At 35.0% G+C, this 23,505-nt stretch overlaps 1 protein-coding gene across 2 annotated transcripts in view; it reads left to right on the top strand.

The window, feature by feature from the left end:
* LOC120775638 (gastrin/cholecystokinin type B receptor-like) overlaps positions 1 to 23,505 on the top strand; it is a 127,902-nt gene that overhangs the window by 76,565 nt on the left and 27,832 nt on the right. For both annotated transcript variants that reach the window (XM_040105891.1, XM_040105892.1), the window contains exons 2-3: positions 9,071 to 9,268; positions 12,437 to 13,003. In XM_040105891.1, coding sequence (XP_039961825.1) covers positions 9,071 to 9,268; positions 12,437 to 13,003 — 765 coding nt within the window. The remainder of the gene's footprint in view (positions 1 to 9,070; positions 9,269 to 12,436; positions 13,004 to 23,505) is intronic.

Genomic DNA, 23,505 nt, shown 5'->3' with positions numbered 1-23,505 from the left:
TGGAGAAAAAATTCCCGTTACATAAAAGAGGTTTTAATAATTTTTTTTATCAAAACTATTCTTAAAAAGTTTTGCGCAGTTAAACTTATACAACAATTGTACCTCAGCATTCTTGTCTGCATGTTCTTGTCTTACAAATTGTGTGTTACTCATACGACGTGGTGTACTATATGTACATCGATGCGTTGAATGCAGTGAAATAAAAAGCTTTTATTTTTTTGAAGCGAAAACTGAAAAATCACGAGAGAATGTTAACTTCGGCTTAACCGAAGCTATAATACCCTTCACAGGTTCAAGTTTTCTAACAAGAACTTGCTTTTGACCGTTCAGTTTGTATGGCAGCTATATGCTATAGTGATTCAATCTGAATAATTTCTTCGGAGATTATATTGTGGCTTTGGAAAATAATCTGTACCGAATTTCGTGCAGATATTTTGGCAAATAAAATAGATTTTCATACAAGAACTTGATTTTGATCGTTCAGTTTGTATGGCAGCTATATGCTGTAGTAGTTCAATATCGGCGGTTCCGACAAATGAGCAGCGTCTTGAAGAAAAAATGATGTGTGCAAATTTTCAGATCGATTTCTCCAAATCTCTAATATATACAGGCAGAAGGATGCATATGGCTAAGTAAACTCAGCTCGTCAAGTTGATCATTTATGTGTATATGGATAAATTTTATAGAATTTCTGACATTTCCTTCTCAGTGTTAAATTTTTCATTACAATTTAATTGAAATAGAAATGACGTACACTCTAATATGTACATATAAATGCACACATATTATGTAATTATCTTTAAAGGAAGACTTGTAGCTGGTTCGCCACAAGCTTAGCGGGCATTTAGCTGCAAAAGTAGCAAAAGTGAACTGTTTTGGTTGTCACCACAAAAACTCATTATTAGGCTGAGAGTTGGCCATGAATAAAGCTGTGCACAGGTACAGTTATGCATACAAACATACACGCTGCACATGGAACACAGCGTATGTAAGGCTGACATGTGCTTATGCTCTCTGTCTGGCAAGCGCACCCACTTGGGAGTAGCTGAACAACTTTAACACAGCTTTGGCCCAGTACTGCTTTAATAAGAATTATCAATTGCTCGGTAAGAGACAAAAATGTTTTTATTTTAAGACATAGATTTTGAAACTTTGAGGTTATTTTTTTCTTTGTTATTTTTTTTTTTTGCACCTAACTAAATTGTGTCAACCACAGCAAATTGTTTGGTAGTCAAAGTCGAAAATCATTTGAGCTTCGGCTTACGAAGAAACGTTATGACACATGGAATACTTTCTCGATAAATCAGTTTGGAGCTGATCCATAGCGCATCTGAAAAACCGTGCTCTTACAGAGTGGTCTTATCTCTCTTTGTCTCTCATACATTGACTAAGCATAGGTTATCTAATGTAGTGTGTTACAATTGTACAAAGGAGACTACATTTTACATTACATAAACTTCAGCAATTGTGCCTATCGATCTGCCCAAAATACATACCCATATCCTGCTGTAAATGAACAAATCTAAGTACAGAGCTGTTGTAATAAGCCAAGCAAGCCAAAAGCACAGTGGTTTCTAAAAATAATACCTGCTTTGATACCTTTTCGACTGAAATTTGTACGCCTTTTCCTGCCAGCTTGCATCGCTTCTCTCTGCAGTGACTCGCCTTCTGCTATAATAAGCATTCCCGCTGGCACTTTTCATGCCCACTTTCATACATTGTACACTGTACACACGTGTAAGCTCATAAATATATATATTTTTTGGTTAACCGTAAAGGCAAACAGTTACTTGTGCGAAAAATTGGTTTTCACAAAATTTCATACACACATGTGCAATGTCGTATTATGAGGAGGGCAACGAATACATTTTACACACAGAAGTTGTTGAAAAGTACAAAAGTTCTCGCAGAGTTTTCTTAATACTTTTCAATGTTTTTAAACACATGTGTATGTGTAAAACGGAAACTCATGAATACAATTGCTTTCAAATGTCAACAAAGTCTTTGTTTGGTATTGTTTTTAACGGCAGTCAGAAGAAAGCTTAGAAATAATTAAAAAATAAATAAAAATAATTTTCTTCTTTTGTGGTGATTATCTATTTACAATGTTATTTTATTTGAACACCTTAAGTAATTAAAAAAGAAGCAAGTATAAATACGATATACATATACATATGTGTATAACCAAGACCAACTTTTTGTAGCTGGAATTGTAATTGGTTATATTGCAGCATTAACAATTTATATTACAAACATTTTTTTTCATCAATATTTATTTTGTTGCCTTCAAAGTAATCCCCAACAGAAGAAAACCTTTCATAAGCACTTTTCGGGATGACCTTCAAGTCCTTCAGCGAATTTTGTTTCAGGGTTAGGGTTTTCAAGGTAAAAAAAAGACTCTTTTTGTGAATTTATTTCTCAAATCTGGATTGAGTAATTTTATTCGGACCCTTTATACATTATAGAGCACACTTTTGACAATGCAAGGTAATTTTTTCATGCAGAAATTTTGCTTTCCCCAGAACGTCTTGAGAAAAAAAGAAATTTCGGTGTTCAGTATAACTCGGCCGGAAGTTATCTGAAAATAAAAAATAAAGAAAAATTACTTATTATTAGTTATTTTTTTTTTATCAAAATGGCACATCAAGTGCTAATTGAGCCCGATAGGGCTGCACTCCTACCTATAATTAAATCTTCCCCCCAACGTTCTCTGATAATTTTTTTTGCATTCAAAAATTTTTGGCGGCCATCTAAAGTGTAAACAGTTATTTTCCACTAAAAATTCCGCCATTTTGTGGGTGGAAGACACCCTTAATAAAAAAAAAATATTTAATAAACGCTGATGGGCGGTATTTTATATGTTAAAAATGTGTTCAAAGTTTGAAATGATTCGATCGAGTAGTTTTTAAATGACAGTGAACACGTACTTTGAAAAAATAGTTTTGAGAAAACGCGTCTGAAGCTGCACTTCTATCCCGACCACCCTCAGCTGTTAGAGTTAGAGTTAGAGCGTCAAAGGCCAGGAGACTAATAAGACGATAACTCTAAGAATATTACTTCTATCTACTTAAAATTTTAAGGACATATTCTTGAAATGTTAAACAATAAGATAAGACAAAAAAAATCGATTTTTCGAAAGTGAAAACCCCTACCCCCCCTTCATCTCTTCGATCGACTGAAAACGGGTTCCACGGAGGAACAATTTCAGTTTAGGAAATAAGAAAAAATCACACGGAGCCAGATGTGCTGAATGCAGTGGTTGATCATTGCGTTTTGGGCTTTAAATTAGGTCACAATTGTGGATCGATGCGATGGAGCATTATCGCCTTGGAAAATACATGAATAATTTTTCCACAATTCCGTGGCAATTTACGACGGATGTTCTCACGCAAATGCCTCAAGACGATCCCTACTGACCGTCCTTCCAGAATAAATTCATGATTCACCAAACTACGAATATGGAAAAAAGAATAAGCATCTTATCGATTTTTGATCTGCTTTGGCGTGGTTTTTTCGATTTCGGCTCGTTTTTTCCCCTCCATTCTGATTCTTGCTTGCATGTTATTCATCATCAGTTATAATGCTCTCCATGAATGTGGGAATGGCATTAGTCCAAAGAGACCTGTTTACGATACTGATTTAAAAAAAAATCGTCTTAATCGAGTCGTGTTGAACTAAAACGCATTTCAAAATCAAATAATTCGAATATGAAGCTCTCTTGTCATTTCTCTAACAATTACCTGACGAATTTAAAACACTATATCTTGTGCTTTTTTAATATTTTCATCAGTTCGAAGATCGTCCAGAACGAGGCATGCCTTCAACAATCTCTCCACTGTCTTTGAATGCTTTTCTAGCATCCATACAAATGCAGCCAAATGTGCATGCAATATTGAACATATGCCGGTCCCTTTAAGCATATTGTTGTCTTAATCTCACAATGGGTCACATGACGATCTTTCCATATCAGTTTGCACACGGCATTAATAGTTTCTGGAAAAAAACTGGTTTTGGACGACCTTCACAAATTTCGTTTTGTAGTGATCTACGATCTCGATTGAATTCCCTATGCCATAAGTAAACACTGATCTTTAATAAAGCTTCATCGTCAAAAATGAAATAGGGTTTAGCGATGCACTGTTGCTAAGTTAATCTACGTCTAAAGTTGTAAAAGTTATATCCCGAAATTGTTCGCGATTTATTTCCATTTTTTTGGCTGAGATGAATATTTTAAGTCACTGCTAACAATACAAACAACGCTGATATGCTAAAAACTTCTGAGTGATTTTAATATCAAAAATGTAAAATTTTACGATAAAGTTGCGAGTTGCCAGATTGTAACCCTAGAGTTACTAAAGAAATCCCGAAATATCAAAGACAATACAATGATCATTTTATGAACATTATTTTGTAAAGATAATGTTTTCTTTTTGGCTTCAGCTATGATGAAGGGCATTATCACTGCATCAGCAGAGAACTTTTATAGTGGTAATCGAAAAAAACTCCTTCGTCTAAGTCTTTAAGAATGATATCTCAAAGACCTGTGTAAAATTTCGGTTGATCGGTTGAGTAGTTCTCAAAAACACTGTTTCGATAAAAAACGCGTTTAAAGACGGCGCACTTAGCCTAGCTAACCTGGAGCGCACAAGTTCTCAAGGCTGTATCTCCCAAATTATTGCTCGGATCAACTTGAAAATTTCGGGCAATATTCTAGAGGTGTTGTAAAATTTAATAAGATATTAAAAAAAATTGATTTTTGAAACCCGTAAGACCATGTATGTCCTTATGGACTAACATGCTGCATAGTTCGATTTGCGCCAGCTTTTCTTGACATATATATATATTTCTTTATTCTTTTTAATAAACGTATTTTTTTCTGAAAATTATTTATGTCAATTTCAATTTTACTATTTTAAAATTTTCTTAAGGTCCTCTCGTAACTCAGTTATTCATATATAAGGATCTTATGAACCTGTCTGCGTGGCAGTTATTGAATTAATTTTATGCTGACAAAAGTCTAGTAAATTCAGATTCTACAGGTCTGTATGTAAGCAATGAAAACCGTTGAACAGTGAGAACGACGTTTGCTCTCACTCTCCAAAGTACTTTAAATTATGTTCTCGACAGTAGTTTAAGCTCATATTATATGAGCTTTTCAATGCACAAAATATAATTGGTCAGAAACACAGGATTGGGAGGCGATACATACCGACTTCGACTTTTTGGCATGACAGCTGATTGGATATAGAAAAATGTTTTCGATTTTTTTTTAATTTAATAGTGATTAGATTATAACTTGATTCATAACGGGCCAATTGAAAAGTCCCCGACCAACCACTGTAAAGTATTTTTTTTTTGCAAAATTCGTTCTCTTTATTCAACATAGTTCCCTTCAAGTGTGATGCACTGATTATAGCGACCCTTCAGCTTTGCGATATCAGTTTTTTAGTACAACTTGTCCTTGGCTTCAAAGTTGGTTCTCAGCAAACGTTTGAGATCGAAGGGTATTTCCTGCCCCAGCGACTATTCTGACAGATTTGGAGAATACAGTGAATGTGGAAATGTGGATTCGAAGCACGATTCCCACTATTTAATTAGAAACTGCAAATAACTAAATTTTTTATCATGAAATATTTTATAAATTTTCAAGAAATTGATTCATAAAAAAATGAAGCTAAATCTATCAAAGAAAACTAGATTGTCTTAATGGCTGGTGATTCGAAGTGACAACCCATACAAAATAATAGTTAATAACTTTCATGCAAATTTTCATTTTAAATCAAATTATTATATTTCAAGTGCAAAATCTCGTTAATATTGCGTAGAAGTACTAGAATAATTTCAAAACCTATACCACATTCTCTTATTCATATCATCGTACTTAATAACCCGAGACAAGTGTCATACGCAGCAAACATTTGTAAAGCATTTATTACTCTAAACAACTACTATGCATATGTATATATACACATGTACTGCATATATATGTATTGTGCTGCATACAGCAACTCCCCTCCAGTCTGAGCTGCATGGCTTAACAGTGCATCTAAGCATTTCGGTATTTATATAGGTATACATAACCATTTCTATGCAAATGGAGAATTTTGAGTGGAAAATTGTTATGCTGGTGAATGTGGCATTTGCTGGCTGTGCGTTATTACAAAACTAAAATGCAGTGCATACTATAGTGGCAGTGTCAGCAAAATAATTTACTCTTGGATGCGTTAGGGGAAATTTGAGCGGGTTCAGTTATCATGTACTGTACATATATAAGGTAAAATATATAAGCTTTAAAATACAGGTATACATGTACTTAAATATAAAGAATTATTAAAAATTATTTTTGAATTAAAACTCATACTCATTTTCTTGCCCTTCTACCCACAAAAGGTTCCAAAAATTGCGCTGAAATACAAGCATTACACTCTACTTCAATTTGAAATACTTATTGGAGCATATTTCATAGCCTAGTTCTCGGTTATTTGACCCATAAGAATCTATTAAACCCCTCTTCAGAACCATTGCTATAGACTCCTCCGCCAGCACTCCTGTTACAGTTCGTTGTTCGACGTGGCGATTACAGCAAAACGCAATCATGTGTAGGCACCTACATATGTATATAGCTGTAGTCATATACTCGCATATGCGACTATAACGTCATATAATCAAGTGCTAGGCAATCGTGTTAATTTAGTGGAAAATTCCTAATAATTTTGCCAGCGGAATGTGTGCAAACAACTTCGGGTGTTGTTGAGCGAGTTCTGTGTTAATATTTGATGCCACACTTGAGTCGGTGTAAATTAGTTTAGGCTGTTAATTTTAAGTGGTTTATTTGGCTTTAATTATTTAAGTACATTTGGAATTTGAATTCATAAGCGTAGGCGTACACACAAATAATATTCGAGCAAATAGTTACATAAGCAACTTAACTCAGGCTCAGAAGCAAAAGTAGCAAATTAGCTCTGCAATGCAATAAATTTATGTTCAATAGTAAATTTGAGCCTATTAATCGGAATTATGTTTAGTACATAAAGTACGTGAAAGTAATATTCTAATAAATTAGGACTAAAAACATTTGTATTTTCGTTGGTTAAGTAATTATTTCTCTATATGTCTAATATAATGGCAAATACCTGGAAATTACAATACTGTTTTGGCTTTAAATGCATTGCAAGCAATTTTGAGGAAATTTAAGTTTTATTCTCTAGAGTGAAGAAAATGAAACTTTATAGAGCAGGTCACCATGTGTTCATTATTTTATAAAGATTTTAAAATCTGTTAAAAAAAAAATTTTACACCAGACAATAAATGTATGTTAAGGAGTCTGTCTCTGGTTTCACTTTAAAGTATTTGTTTTTATTCAAGAGGTTTAGTCAATATAGAGTACTCAAAATAGGTCTATGTTAGGTTAAGTTAGATCGTAAGAGTGATCCAAAATGGATGGATCTCTTTTGAAAAATTATTTGTCCCCAAAAGCTTCTAAAAGTGCATTACCTAATAGATTGACGAAGAGTTTTGCTTATTTAGTTAGTTACTTAAGTCTATGAACAAAAATTCTTACAGACTATGACTTAAATGAGATTAGGAATACAGAAAACGGACGAGCAAAATTATGACCAACTATGACTAATTATGACTGACTATCAACTAGTTCGCAGCGGGCCCAACTTGATGCCAGAAAGCCATACTGAAGTAAAAACGAAACGGCATTAAAAAAATTGGGACACACACCTAAGTTAAAATTTACATTCTTAAGATTATTAACATTAGTATCCTTTTTAATTAGTTTACAACATGATAGATGTTATCCATTAACATTAGCATGTTTAAGGTCCAAAGATATAATATCTTCCTTAGTGATAGAGATCTTAAAGGCAGGCAAATGAGTCCATTTTTTGGATATGATAACATCGAAGTCACAATTGGTATTAAGACCGACAACGGTTGAAGCAGATGGAGATTTTTTTGTTCCTAGTGATCACTGTTGATTTCAAAGTATCATTAGAGATGAAGTCGAAGAGTTCGGATTAACATAATCACCAAAGTTATCATCAGAGGCAGCAGATTGCGCAACAATAACATCGATATTAATGCGATCTGTGTGAGCGTTGACATTAATAACAACTGCCTTGGCGTATGTGTTGGCAAATTTAACAGGATCTGGGGAATACGGTGGTTGCAGAATTAATTCGGGACCCTATTCCAAGTATTAGTAGTCGACAAAGTCTTTTCATATTTTCTCAATAGAGATGGAATAATGTCTCTAGCAGAAAAATGGCAAAAAGTGGTCGACCAAAATGGTAGACAATTTGCAATACGAAAAGACTTTTTCGACTACCCAATATTTAATTAAAAATTGCAAAAAAGACATTTTTTTATAATTAAATATATTTCAAGTTTTCAAAAAATTAATTCATGAAAAAATAAAGCTAAACACTGAACAAATATTTTGTCAGGTTTAATTGCACCGAAATCGCTTTCAAAGGTTGTGCACTGGACTTGAGACCCGCCACAGCTACACTTGGAAACTCTAATTGGCGTCAAACAGCGTAAAGGAAGAACGACAGGCATGCTGTTGTAAACTCGGCTATAACCGCGTAAGCGTGTCTACGCCAATAAAGAAGAAGAAGATTCTACCAAAAGCTACTGAGCAAGCCATAATTAGTGGAAATGGACCTAATCCGCTAATAAGTAGCAAAACCAAAATCTAAAACAACAAGCCAAAAATGAAACCATAAAAGCCATCCACGCTTTATACCAGATAATGACGCTTATCTTTATTAATCGTTTATTAACACAAACGCGCCGCTGCAGTCCTTTTGCGAAATAATAAACCTCTTCACACGCACACGTATATATATACACACATACATACATATTTATATTTATATAGACGTAAAAGAGCATGCTAACAGTCTGCTCAAATACAAACAGCGCTTATCATGATTGCCTTCCATATTTATGTTTATAACAGCCTGTAAATATGTATGTCTCTAATTAAATTCAAAATCATTGCTTCATTAATTCCTACATTTCATAAAAGATTTTATGTTTCTCTCTTTATTTTTAGCGATTTCCGTGGCTGTCTCCTCGTGGACGCTCGTCGCCATATCCTGCGAACGCTATTATGCCATCTGTCATCCGCTTAGATCGCGCGCATGGCAAACGCTCAATCATGCCTATCGCATTATCGGCTCCATTTGGGTATGCAGCCTTATTTGCATGACGCCCATAGCGATATTTAGCCAATTGATGCCGACCAGCCAGGGTATGTAAATGCTTATTACATAATTCTAAATTTATATATATAGCGAAGGAGTAAGTACGGAGAACACTGAGGGCGAGAATATAAAGAAGAGTGGCAGTGAAAAGAGCTGTGCGCGTAAACAATGTTATTTTCCTACAAAAACGCGTGCTCAAATGCTTGCTGTTTGTGCGCGCCCACCATGGCGTATGAGTAACTTCTTGTTATTATACCATATTTTATGTAGGGAGATGAGAAGTCGCGCTGCCGTCGGCTTTTAAATGCGATTTTATGATTTTACACGTATTTTGCCATTTCATAATATCGCTATTTAAGTGACTAAAGAAAATTTAGCGATAAAAATGCCAAGCGACTGAGCCGGCTGTTTGCGAACAATGGCGGCTTGCCCTGCTTTCCATACCCCACTGTTGGATATCAAGCACATATCAAGCATTTGTTATGCTTACATTGCTGACGCACATCTTAAATGCCAATAGAGCGCAAATAACACAATAATAAAGCAGAATAACTTTGATATTCGAAGTATTTTGTCGTCAATTTATTTATGCGTTGCGTTTACTTAAATTTATTTTCACTCGCTGAATATCTTATGGATTTTGATATGCAGAGAGTGAATGTTATAGCTTCAGTAGGGTATATACAGTTTGCCACGAAGCTTATAACACTCAGCAGGAAATTTCGGATCCCAAATAAAGTGTATATATAGGGTAGTCGAAAAAGTATTTTCGTATTTTCGTTCTATACCAGTGCTACCATTCACAGTGCATTATACCATATACTGTTGGAAAGGTGAGATTTTAAGCTTAATTTAACCAAAAAGTTGAAAAAAAGTTACAACTGCTCAAAATGAGTGAAAATAATGAAGAAATTCGCTATATTTTGAAATTTTTGTATAAAAAAGTGAAGAATGTCAAGCAAGCCACAAATGAAAACTGTGAAATTTACGGAGACGAAGGTGTAACAGATTGTGTTGCATAACAATGATTCGCTCACTTTTGTTCTTTAAAATTTCGATGTGAAAGATGCTTCTCGCTCTGGTCAACCTATCGCTAAAAAAGTCGATGAAATTAGGAAAAATATTGAACAGGACCGTCACATAAGCCATGACGTCGCTAAGGAACTTAACATTCTTCATCAAACAGTTTAGAACCTTTTAAAAAAGGCTGGCTGCAAAACGAAGCTCGCATGGCGATTCTTTGCTGAAACGAAAGAAGTCGAACCATTTCTGAAGCGAATGGTAAGAGGAGATGAAAAGTGGATTAAACACGCTAATAATGTGCAAAAAAGATCATGGCTCAAGCTTGGTGAAGATCAAGAAATGGTCGCCAGGATTGACGCCTTGAAAGGTTATGCTGAGTGTTTGTTGAGATTAGAATGGAATCATCCATTATGAGCTGCTCCAGCCTAGTCGAACTATTGATTGCACATTTTATTCTCAACAACTGATGAGATTGAAGCAAGCAATCGAAAAAAACGGCCAGCACTGATCAACAGAAAGGGCTTCGTCTTCCATCAGGACAACGCTAGACGGCACACATTTTTGATGACGCTGCAAACACTGGGAGAGCTTGGCAGGAAAGTTTCGATGCATCCACCATTTAGCCCTGACCTTGCACCATCAGACTACCATTTGTTTCGATCAATGCAGAACTACCTTAATGGAGTAAAGTTGACTTCAAGAAAAGCCTGTGAAAATTACTTGCCGCCGGAGAAACCAGAAAAACTTTACACTAATGGAATAATATTTTTAGCGAAAAATTACCAACAGTGTGCGACCAAAATGGTACATATTTGGTTCATTAAAGTTCATTATAAATAAAAAAAATAAGTTGAAATTTGATTAGAGCACGAAAAGACTTTTTCGACTACCCAATATACTACTATATAAATGAACAGCGTGACGAACTGAGTCGACTTAGTCGAGTTCGTCTGTCTGTATATACGCGAATTAGCTCTTCAGCTTTTGAGATATCGATCTGAAATTTTGCACATGTTCTTTTCTAGTCAATAAGCTGCTTATTTGTCAGAAACGCCGATATCGGAACTCTATAGCATATAGATGCCATACAAACATCGTTCAGTTTTAGTGAGAAAAACTTTTTTGTTTTACAAGATATCTTCCCGAAATTTGACATGGATTATTTTCTTTAGCTTTTTTCGATAGAATATCCGAAGAAAATGATTAGAACGAATCATCATAGCATATAGCTGCCATACAAACTGACCCTTCAAAAACTTATTTGTTTGGCAAGACATCTTTACGAAATTTGGCATAAATTTATATTCAAAGCAACTCTACAATTTACAAACATATTTTTGAGATCGGACTACTATAACAAATAGCTGCCATACAAACTGTACCATCATCCCTCTGCGGGTAGGGGGGACCCCCTTTGGGTTCGGGGGGGAAACCGAATATACCCGTCGTAAGGCATGCCTGTTGTAGGAGGCAACTAAAATCCTGGCCACCAGTCCAGAACTGTATGGAAGCTCAACTGGTAGTAGCTTCAGCTACGAGGTCTGACCGGAGACTTAATTCCGGTACCACGGGGAGCAGGAGCCTTTGGAGGTAACTCCAACCTGCTCATGCGGACTGGCCCCTCGGGGAGTATCGTGGTGGTTGTGGTGAAAACCCAAATGCGGGAAGAACTGACCTTGTCAGTTGAATGTGAAGTTGCATTGCAACCAGGTGCCGGACCCAAAGCACGGCAGAGGTTTTAGACGGGCCTCGAACCCGAACAAGGTGGTTAGTGTGTCCATTCCACACGTGGTACTGAAAATGCTTAGCATTCTCAGGGCGCTGATCAACGCATTAATTTGATCCGCTGTGCTTTTGAGCGCCGTGAAGTAAGGCTTTCGACAGCAGGTACCCACGTTAAACACACCAGATGTTGTACCATCAAAATCAGGTTCTTGTATGGAAAACATTTTTATTTGACAAGATATTTTCACGATACTTGTTATAGATGATTGACCAAAACAACCCTACAATATCCAAAAACATATATCAGGTCACTTTATCATATAGCTGCCATACAAATTGACTAATCAAGATCTTTTTATACCCCTCTATACCATAAGAAATGCCCCTGTAATGGGTATATAACTTTAGTGCAGCCGAAGCTAACATTTTTTCTGTATTTCTACTTTTTGTTATTGTAATACTTGCAGGTCTACGTAAATGCCGCGAACAATGGCCCGCCGACAGCGTGGCTTACGAGCGCTCCTACAACATCTTCTTGGACCTGATTTTATTGGTGTTGCCACTGCTGATACTCAGTTTCGCCTATATGCTAATAACACGCACCCTCTATGTGGGCATGCAGAATGAACGTGCCATGATTTTTGGCAGTGTCGCACCGATTGTGGCAGGTGGCAGCGGTGCCGGTGGCGGCCTGTGTGGCATTAGTGTTGGCGGCGGCGGCAGCGGCAGTGGTGGCAAATTGTGCAGTGAGCTAGAAACTTTAACTACCGCGTTGGTACCAAATCCTGCCGCAACTTTGACTACACCAGCAACAACAGCAAAGAAGCCGACGAGTCGATTTCAATTCAATGTATCGTTTCGCGTGCGTGGGCGCAGCGCTTGTAGCGGCAGTGTTGATGATTTGGGTGAACAGCAACAGCAACAGCAACAGCACAATGCGATGAAAAAATCGAAATCACAGTGCCGTCAATTACAACAACAATCAATGCAGGAACAACAAAAACAATACAGCGAAGCGAACCAACCATGCTACGGTAAGTAAAATACACACACACACAGCAACACATTTACATTCGTACACGTTTGTAGATAAATAAATGCATATGTATACGTATGTATGCGCATATATGTGTGTGTGTGTGCGTGTTTGTGCTCTTAAACACACCTGATTGCATTTGATTTGGGTTTTGGGGCTTTTATTTAATTGTACGTTACGCATACGCAGTGGTGGCTGAGTGGCACAGCTGTGGTGTGGCATATACGGTGTTGCCGCGCTGGTATGGGGGAAGCAGGCAAATAAAACAAGCGTAGGCAACGTGATAGCACTCCTGTGTGCCATTGCCGGAAGCTGTGAAAATCCTTGTAATTTGTGGTGGAAAATTTAAGCAACCAAGTATTTAAGACGACGCTTCGAGAGCGGCGTGTGCTTGAAAGCATGTTGTTGGCGGAAGCAGGAGTTTTTTATTTTCCGATTTTTTCTTGTTTTTTTTTTGTTATTATTTTGCACATTGCTATGGATACAGCATGCGTGCTAAATGATGATGTGCACTATTCCCAAACCAGTTCACGTAGAAGTTTCAGTTACCGTATTTTAAACCGTGCTTTTATGCAAGCTGTATGTAGATTTGGCGGCAATTTGCGGCATTCACAGTTTTTTTAACGATTTGACATTTTTTGTAATTTTTTGTGTTTGAAAAAGGTTTTAATTAACATCAAAAAAAATTCAAAATTTTTAAAAAATATTTAATAAAAAATTAAAATTTAATATTTTTATAAAATATTAATATTTAATATTTAATTAAAAATTTTGTTTAGTAGTACAAAGTACGTTCCAAAGTAAACAGGACAAACAGGAATCAAGGGCCCCCTGGTGGCGCCACCTATATGTCGACTAGTGCTTAGAATCTGCTATTTATATCGATTGCCCAGTGAGAATGATATTTCATTGATTAGAAGTGAAGTTATTGCGTTTTAAGTGTCAGTATGTTTGTGTTATCGGTGCCAAAAAGAGCTTCGAACAAAGAGCCAACATTAAATTTTGTTTTAAAATTGGTAAACCGTTTCAATTCACGTTTATGGCGATGATTACCTATCCAGTAGCAGAGTGCACAAGTGGTTTCAACGTTTTCAAAGTGGTCGTGAGGACATAAATGATGATCCACATGTGGGCCAATCAAAATCCGTGATCACTGGAAATTCCATCGTAACTGTGCGTGAATTCATCAAAAATCAGCCGAAATTATCATTGAAATTCATGGAAATGGAATTGAACATCTCCAAACCTTCGATTTATCGCATTTTGACCGAACATTTGGGCTTACGAAAGCTGTGTGCACGGTTTGTTCCGCACTAATTGACTGACGAAAAAAAATTGCTCAGAATCTAACATTCGAAGGACGATTATTTGACCAAAAATCACATTTTAGCCATTAACCACTGCCCGTATTCACCTGATATGGCACCGTGCGACTTCTTCCTTTTCGAAAAAATGCATTTGCCTATGAAAGGAAAACGTTATGCAGACGTAGAGGCCATTTAAAAAGGCTTGCACCGGCATACTACCGCCCAACGAGCTAAAACACTCGTTCGACATGCTTTTGCACCATGCAAATAGCTGTATTGAAACAGAAGGAGACTATTTTGAATAAAATAAATTGATTTTGCCGAAAAAAACATTTGTTCTGTTTTTTTTAAGTCCTGTTTACTTTGGAACGCACCTTTAAATATTATTCTCACTGCTTTATTAAATTTAATTTTTATTGAAATTCTTCAAAATCTGCTTGACTAACTCCTTAACCAAACAGTTTCATGTATGTACCTTATATGTATGCCTAAATGCCACAATAATGAGAAAATTAAGAAGAAATGTCAATAGGCCACTGCTATTAAGCTACATATCGTCACATAAAATATAAAACAACATAACATCAAAAAAATCGAAATTGATTTACTGCTTACGATTCACTACATCATATTACAAATATGTAGCATAAAATGTTCAGCTTCCGCTGTCCGATATGGCCAGTATATAACCATTTTATACCCAAAACTTAAATTTTGTATCAATATGAGTGTTTGATAACCAATATATAACCATTTTATAACCGAAACTCAAATTATGTTTTACTATATGGTAACCAATATATAATCATTTTATTAGTGAAACTCAAATTATGTTTCACAATTTGATAACCAATATATAACCATTTTGCACCCAAAACTCAAATTTGGTTTCAATATTGGAGGGTTCTATTATATCGTTATTTCTTCGCCTGTAAACTTATGAAAAGTGATGTTACGTTATTTTGCATTCTAGGTAACGATATATACATATGTATATATATACATCTTAGGCCTACCGAGAAATTATTTTTTCCATAGAATCCATTGTGCGCTATGTTACTATGTTATCAAGTTCAATAACATGATTATTCGTGGTAAAATATATGATACTGTAAGAATTGGAGAAAGTTTTCTCAGAAGTTTACTCAGCAATACATTTGTACATAAGTATATATGTATATATTTGCAGGTGGTGCACAATTTCGAAGGAATAACAATGTTATCGCATGCGACATTTTTGTGATTTCATAGACGTTGCAGTAATTTTGTCGCATGCGATAAATTTCTCTTCTGTTTGGTATATTGAAAAAACAAAAAAAAACCTTGACAGTTTTTATAAAATACTTATATAAGATTTTACTGGAGTTTTTTTTTTAAATTTCAAAGAATATTTTTATTTCATCACAAGGAAGATTTAATACTATCAAAAAAATTAAAAAAAATCAAGAAATAACAAAAATGATAGTATTGACAACATGTGGATCTACTATATTTTATAATTTGTATAAGAAACATTCTCTTTCATCTCTCTGCCTGTTTTTAGAGCTGTCCCTCAAGGAAACCATAATTAAGCTAGACCCTTCATTGTCTAAGGTCACACTGAATTATCATTAAAAATGCATTACTCAATATACTTATGGCGCTTACGTCAAAACCTGCAACTTGATATAAACAAGGCAGTATAATCTAAATCATCACCTAAAATGCAAAACAACGTATCATCAAAAAGAACGAAATTGAGTTTTCTATTGTTTACGATTTACGACATCATATTACATACATATATATGCAGCAAAAAATTTCAGCTGGCGCTCTCAGATATAACCAGTTTATAACCAATACATAACCAGTATATAACCATTTCATAACCAAAGCTCAATTTTTTCGATATGAGTGGTTTCTATTATAACGTTTTACCTTCTCCGGCAAACTTCTAAAAAATTATGTTATTTTGCTTTTAGGTGACGATACTCGTATGTAAAAGTATACTATACATATCATCTAAATCGCAACCCAACTTTTAATGCAATTTTGACATGTTTGGCATAAATCTGTGTATATATTTATAATTTAGTGGTTCTGCGGTTAATATTGTTATATGTACATTATTACATAAATTCGCCTATATTCAATATGTTTGGAGTAAGTGTCGCATGAGAAGCACTGATTGACGGTCTGATTATTAAACAGACATTTTGATTGATTTGACATTAAGTGGGAACGAAGGAGCGGTGTATTACAGCTATTTCAATCGCCCTCGGCAAAGGTAGTTAATATACGTAATAACGGTAATTTTAGCCTGTGTGCTGCAGCCTAATGCTTTGGTGGGTCTAATCCCAGGTGCGACTTAATTCACAAAGCATTTCGTCTATAAATAGAGCGACGGCAATTTTGGCATAATTTGATATGGCTTTTGTGGCAAATTTGTGAGTCTAATCAATTATTATGTCGGTAAATCAATACGTTCGTAAACAACTCGCTGTATTTAAATACATGAAGTTGAGGCGGGTTAATGTACATTGAATAACCCAGCTTGCTTCAGCTAAGAATAAGGAAGAGAGGCATTAAAGTGGTGAGAACTGCTGGGAAATGGAAGCATACTGTCTATTTTTATCCATTACATTTTTACCTCAGAATGCAACAATATATTTGAAAAAAAAAATGTAAAAAATAAAAAAAACCAAAAAAACTTCAATTTTGTTACTTCGGAGTATTGTTGCCCTCCGACAGTAATTCATGCCAAATTTCGTGAAGATATGTCTCAAATAAAAAAGTCTCAATCGACTCAACTCATCATGTTTATCATGTATATAACGCAGTATATATAGTCAATGAATCATTTTGGGTATAACAGAATTCGTGGCAAACTTAATATGCCCTGATCACGATATATATATCACAAAACTTTAAAGAATTTAAGTGAGTCTCTAATTGAACATATACTCGTAGAGTAGTCGAAAAAGTCTTTTCGTATTTCTAATCAAACTTCAACTTATTTTTTTTATATTTTTAATGAACTTTAACGAACCAGGTATGTACCATTTTGGTCGCTAGAGACATTATTCCATCAGTATAAAACTTTTCTGGTTTTTCGGCGAAAAACTGCGATAAGTAATTTTCACTGACTTATCTTGAAGCCAACTTTATTTCATTAAAAGAGTTCTGCATTAACCGAAACAAATGGTAGTCCGATGGTGCAAGGTCAGGGGTATATGATGGATGCATCAATACTTCTCAGCCAAGCTTTCCCAGTTTCTGCCGAATCATCAAAGATGTGTGTGATCTAGCGTTAGCCTGATGGAAGACGAAGCCCTTTCTGTTGATCAGTGCTGGCCGTCTTTTTCGATTGCTTGCTTCAATCTCATCAGTTGTTGACAGTAAAATGTAGAATAAATCGTATGACTAGGCTGAAGCAGCTTATAATGGATGATTCCTCTCCAATCCCACCAAACACTCAGCCTGACAGAAATTTGAATTTGAATTGGATGGTCCAGCATACGTATTTTCCAGGACATATGTATAACACCCAAAAGCTTTTTACTTCTTCTTTATTGGCGACTTCCGGTATCCTCTGGATAGCCTAAGAGCATTCGTTTGAAGGCGAGCTAAAGTGAGAAGGCGAAACATCACCTCCACAGGGTTGTGCGCTGTGTTTGGGACCCGCCACGTAACAGTACCAATGAAAATTTATGGACAGCCTCGGATGAGAGACCTGCCTTTTGATGACGAAAAGCTTTTAACTATATGACATAATAAATCCATTTATTAAGTCTTTGTAACTTTCTGATTTATGGTTTCCCAGACACTTTTGGCAAACGTTCACAAAAGCTTTCCCGGCGAGCTTTAAGATTATTTAATTTTTCTTCAAAGCTTTTATACGTTATAAATTGCCGTGTTTGGTACCTACAAATATTACTTACATAATTTTTGCCACGCTGAGTTTGGGGAATTTGGAATGTGTGACAAACACAGTGTTTACAAGTTTTATATATTATTGTCAATATTTATTAATTTTTTTCTCAACAACCCTTGATAAGGACATCAAGGACATCGAAATATTCCAAAAATAAAATCTATAAAAAGTGTCTTGCACATTTTGGAAAAATGCTTTTGGAAAAATGCCTTAACACAATATATACATTTGTGGATTGGATTTAGTTAATTTCGAATTCGTTTGTTTCAACGAATATTTACTCAGGTGACAGAACTATAATTGAAAGATGAAGAGAGTTCACTTTTTCTACAAAATTTCGATTTTCCAATTACAAAGGATACTCCTAGCTATTGAAAGTACAAATTCAGATTTCAAAGTATATTAATAGGTTTTCTGTAAACTCACATTTTAAATATATCTACGCATGTATTAAACTAGTGGAAATGACTTTTTCACAAACCATTTTCAAGCGCCATTCAAATATAATTTGATTTTTGTTTGTATTTTATGTTATGTTGGATATCTTACTTTTTGCACTGTACGAATCCAAAAAAAAACGCTATGGAATGTTCAACTCAAAAAGACAAAAAGATGTAGTTTATTCAAAAGTTAAAATGCAAGTGAAAGAATGTTCTGGTTTTTGGGTTTCTTACAAAACTAAAAATCAGGGTTACTCAAAAATGTAAGTTGCTAAAGGGTTGCATTTCAACACGCCACCTCAACGAACATATTTGAGCATTACAAGTAAATATATTTAACTCAAGTTCAACATTTTAGTAAATTTTTCATAGCGCCATGTATTCGGCTTCTGTGCTGTTAAGTGCTACCGTCGTCTGCTTTTTACATTCGTATGAAAACACTCCTCCGGCTAACATAACTGCATACCCAGTATACGATTTCCGATCACCCGTGTCGCCACCCCAGTCGGAATCCACAAACACTCAATTGGTTTACCGGTTTTGTTGTACCTCAGTTGCATATCTTGGGTGGTGCATGAAAACCTTAAAATGCGCTTTGCTGCTGATAAGTGTTCTACATGTGGATCATTGTTACACTGTGCTAGCTTACAAACCGAGTGCAAGATATCAGGTCGCGTGCACACAGCAGATACATAAGTGACCCAATGAGTGATTGATACTGCACCTGATCTGCTTTTTTACAATTCTGGTCATTACACACAACTTGGTGTCATGGATCTAAAGGGATGGCGATCGGTCGACAATTTTCCATTTGGTACTTGCGCAATAACCTTTTAATATGTCCCTTCTGACTAATGGCAATAGCTCCAGTTTCACCATCTCTCTCAACCTCCATGCTTAAAAAGTGCTGGACTTGACCCTTGTCCACAACTTCAACTTTATTTGATATCATATTCTTTATAAGTTTTAAGTGACTGTAATCCGAGCTGGCAATCAGTAAGTCATCAACATAAACGGCTATAATATTCAACTGCTTGCCCCTGTGCATAACGTATACGCACGGTTCACACTCACACTGTTTGAATCCTATCTGCTTCAATATGGAATCTAATTTCATATTCCATTGGCGACCGGATTGCTTAAGGCCATATAAAGCTTTCTTTAACTTTAAGCAATGATATTTTATGTTATTTGTTGTTATTATGTTATTACTTATTGTAATGTTGATTACTTGATAAAATTTATTACTCATTGATATTGCATAGGTATTTCTAAGCAAAAAAAATTCTAGAGGAAAGTCGAATATAGATGTGCTTTAAGGAAAAAATTATTTTTTTCATATTTATCGAGACATTTGTATTGCTTCTTGCGGCTTTATTTAAAAATAATAATAATTTCGACAAATATATTGGAATATGGTAAAATAGATGTATTTACATACATATGAATGAATAAATAACTGTTTTTAATTATGAACACATTACAAAAAACCGTTAGATGCTCTAAAACATAAATAAAAATTTATATTGCAGGCAATATAAACATTATTTCTTTGTAAATGAAGCATCGCTGAAACCTTAATAACTTTTAATGAAGTATACTTAAAAAAAAAAAATTCAAGAAATGCAAATTTATATATTTTTTAACATACATTTTTTAATGTAGTTTTAGTTCTAAATAATTTCATTTTAATAGCCTATCACGTTTTAAAGTGAAATTTTTTTAATATTCGCAGATATTTTATTTGAAATACTTCAATTGCTGTTTCAACCCTTATTTTCCCAGGTGGTAAATGTAAATTTCGACTAAGCTTTTAATATCATTAAAATGTTTTTTTTTCTTTCTTTTTTATTAGTAATCCATAATACCCTTAATAAGTGCTTATGCGCGTAATTATACAGATTTTTTAGACATTTTTTTCAAATACTGTTGTTAGGGGAGATGACTAGCTGATTGGTTAAGTATTGAATTTCAAAATTGAGCTAAAAAACACTGCCGATCAATAATTTCTTTCAAGAATCAAACACTATTCCTTATTGACAGTTTGGTCGCTCGGAAGGAATTCGGTGTGCACCGCACCTCGATAATCGAAGAAAACTGCTAACATAATTTTGATTTTTGACCTGCTTTGAAGTGGTTTTTTCGGCTTCGGCTCAGCTTTGCCACGATACTCGGCTGATTGATCGTCTATTTCCGGGTCGTAAGCATAGATCCAAAACTCAGCGCCAGTAATTAACCTTTTCATGACATCCTGGTAGTCGCAAGGCACTAACAGACGTTAACGCGAAGCTGTTTACAAAAAAATTCAGTTATTTTGAAACCAATCGCACTTTCACTTTTCTTAGCCTCAAACGATCTTTCGAAATGATTTTGACTGATCCGATTCGTCGAATCTCATGTACCAATCCCTTTATTTTATTAACGTATTGATCATCAGTTGTTGCCGATGACCGTCCTAAACATGGTTCGTCGTCAACGCGTTCTCGATCCTTTTTCAATAATTTCTATCAATCAAAAGCACTTGCTCGCAACAAACAATTATCAACGACGATCTTTTCCAATATGCCGAAACTTTCGCCACCAGAAATTTGATTTCATACATACAATTTAATGGAACTTCTTTGTTGAAGAATTTCGCTCATTGTAAGAATCGTCGAATGCACCATATTTACAGCAGAAAGACATGCCTTACTTAACTACTTAACACTAATGATTCTTTTGATGTGAAATTTGACACAGCTATCACTGATAGTCTTACCAACCAAAAAAAAAAACATATCGACGAATAGCTTTTTGCGTGAAATTTAAATTAGAAATCCTACTATTTTTTGTCAACAATAGTATTTTCAAACTTTTGACCAAACAAAACAAATCTAACAAGAGCAAATCATTTTGTAACCGAGTCACAAAAGAACACTCGGGAAAATTGAGTTTTGTTGCGCAATAGCAACAAGACTTTATTAATTTGGAAAAATAAGCAAAAACTTATTGAGTATTACGGAGTGTCTTTGATAAAAAATACTCAATCTACAAGGTGCGTTCCGAAGTATACAGGACTTTTTGAATCTTTTGCCTGTGAGAATTTCATGCCATTTCATTGATTGGAAGTGAAGTTATTGCATTTTAAGTGTCAGTATGTTTGTGTTATCTTTGCGAAAATGAGCTTCGAACAAAGAGCCAACATTAAATTTTGTTTTAAAACTTCTACTGAGACGTTTCAAGTGATGAAACAAGTTTATGGCGATGATTGCCTATCCAGTAGCAGAGCGCACGAGTGGCTTCAACGTTTTCAAAGTGGTCGAGAGGACATAAATGACGATCAATATGTGGGCCAATCAAAATACGTGATCACCGGAAATTCCATCGAAACTGTGCGTGAAATAATCAAAAATCAGCCGAAATCATCATTGAAATTCATGGAAATGGAATTGAACATCTCCAAACTTTCGATTTATCGCATTTTGACTGAACATTTGGGCTTACGAAAGATGTGTGCACGGTTTGTTTCACACAAATTGACTGACGACCAAAACTTGCTCAGCATCTAACATTCGAAGGACTATTATTTGACCAAAAATCACATTTTAACCATTAACCACTCCCCGTATTCACCTGATATGGCACCGTGCGACTTCTTCCTTTTCGGAAAAATGAATTTGTCCGTGAAAGGAAGGCGTTATGCAGACGTAGAGGTCATTCAAAAGGCTTGCCATACCGGCCAACGAGCTAAAACACTCGTTCGACATTCTTTTGGACCGTGCAAAAAGCTGTAATGAAGCAGAAGGAGACTATTTTGAATAAAATAAATTGATTTCGCCGAGAAATCCATTTGTTCTGTTTTTTTTTTGTTTAAAGTTCTGTTTACTTTGGAATGCACCTTGTATATCTCTAAGCACAAAAAAAGTTCAACTTCAAATATTTTATTTACGCGAGTTTGTGAAAGTGAAACGAATAAAAAGCAGATATGACATTTATGTTATATATATAACATTTACTTACATAATATATAGATTAATTTTTACTCAATCAATTTACATATATCAATTGCACCAATTTTTTTGATTTATACCAGCTGACGGTTCGTTTTATCCCCTTTTTCTCCGCTGAAGTATTGACACATACATATTTTATTTATATTACGATTATTTGAATCATTTCCTAAAATCCTATTATATAAATTTCAGAAAATTCACAAATGCAATAAAAAAATAATATCAATGTAATTTAGAACAGCGGTTCTGCGTTTATGCAAACACAAGAACAACCCTAATGGGTTTATGCAAACAAAAAACTAAAGGCTTCCATGCAATTTGTTTAAAATACATGAGCTTGGCGATTACATACTGACATGTGTTTACTCTAAGCTTACACAAGGCTGCCGTTATTGCGGTAAATATTGGCATTTGTGTATTGGTCTTTACGATTATGCCGAAAAACGTGCCGTTTTCAATTAAAAAATTCTCCAAAAAGCACAAAACAAACAAAAACAAAAAAAAACCAATTATGGAAAATAAAATTCAACAGATTGTAACGTTTTAAAAGTCTTCTATTAAAATGGAATTAAACTTAAACTCGATCACGCTTTTTGCTATTACTTACAATTTGCCAACAAATTTCATTTTTTCAATGAATGCAGCGATTTTAAAGAACTAGTTCCACACGTAATTGGAAGCAAAGGCTTTGTGAATTTTTTGTAATTTAATTTCTGAAATAAATTCATATTTTTTTAACTCCACGGTTCAAAATCGTAAGAATACATACATTGTGAGGCAAATGATTTCGACTTTTCCGGGGTCAAAGTGAAGGTTAGGGCCAATTCTGGCTAGTATATCTGCTTCAC

The sequence above is a fragment of the Bactrocera tryoni genome, chromosome 4, assembly GCF_016617805.1.
Source record: "Bactrocera tryoni isolate S06 chromosome 4, CSIRO_BtryS06_freeze2, whole genome shotgun sequence".
In the NCBI taxonomy this organism is placed as follows: Eukaryota; Metazoa; Arthropoda; class Insecta; order Diptera; family Tephritidae; genus Bactrocera; species Bactrocera tryoni.
This window is presented reverse-complemented; position numbering and strand designations above follow the sequence as displayed.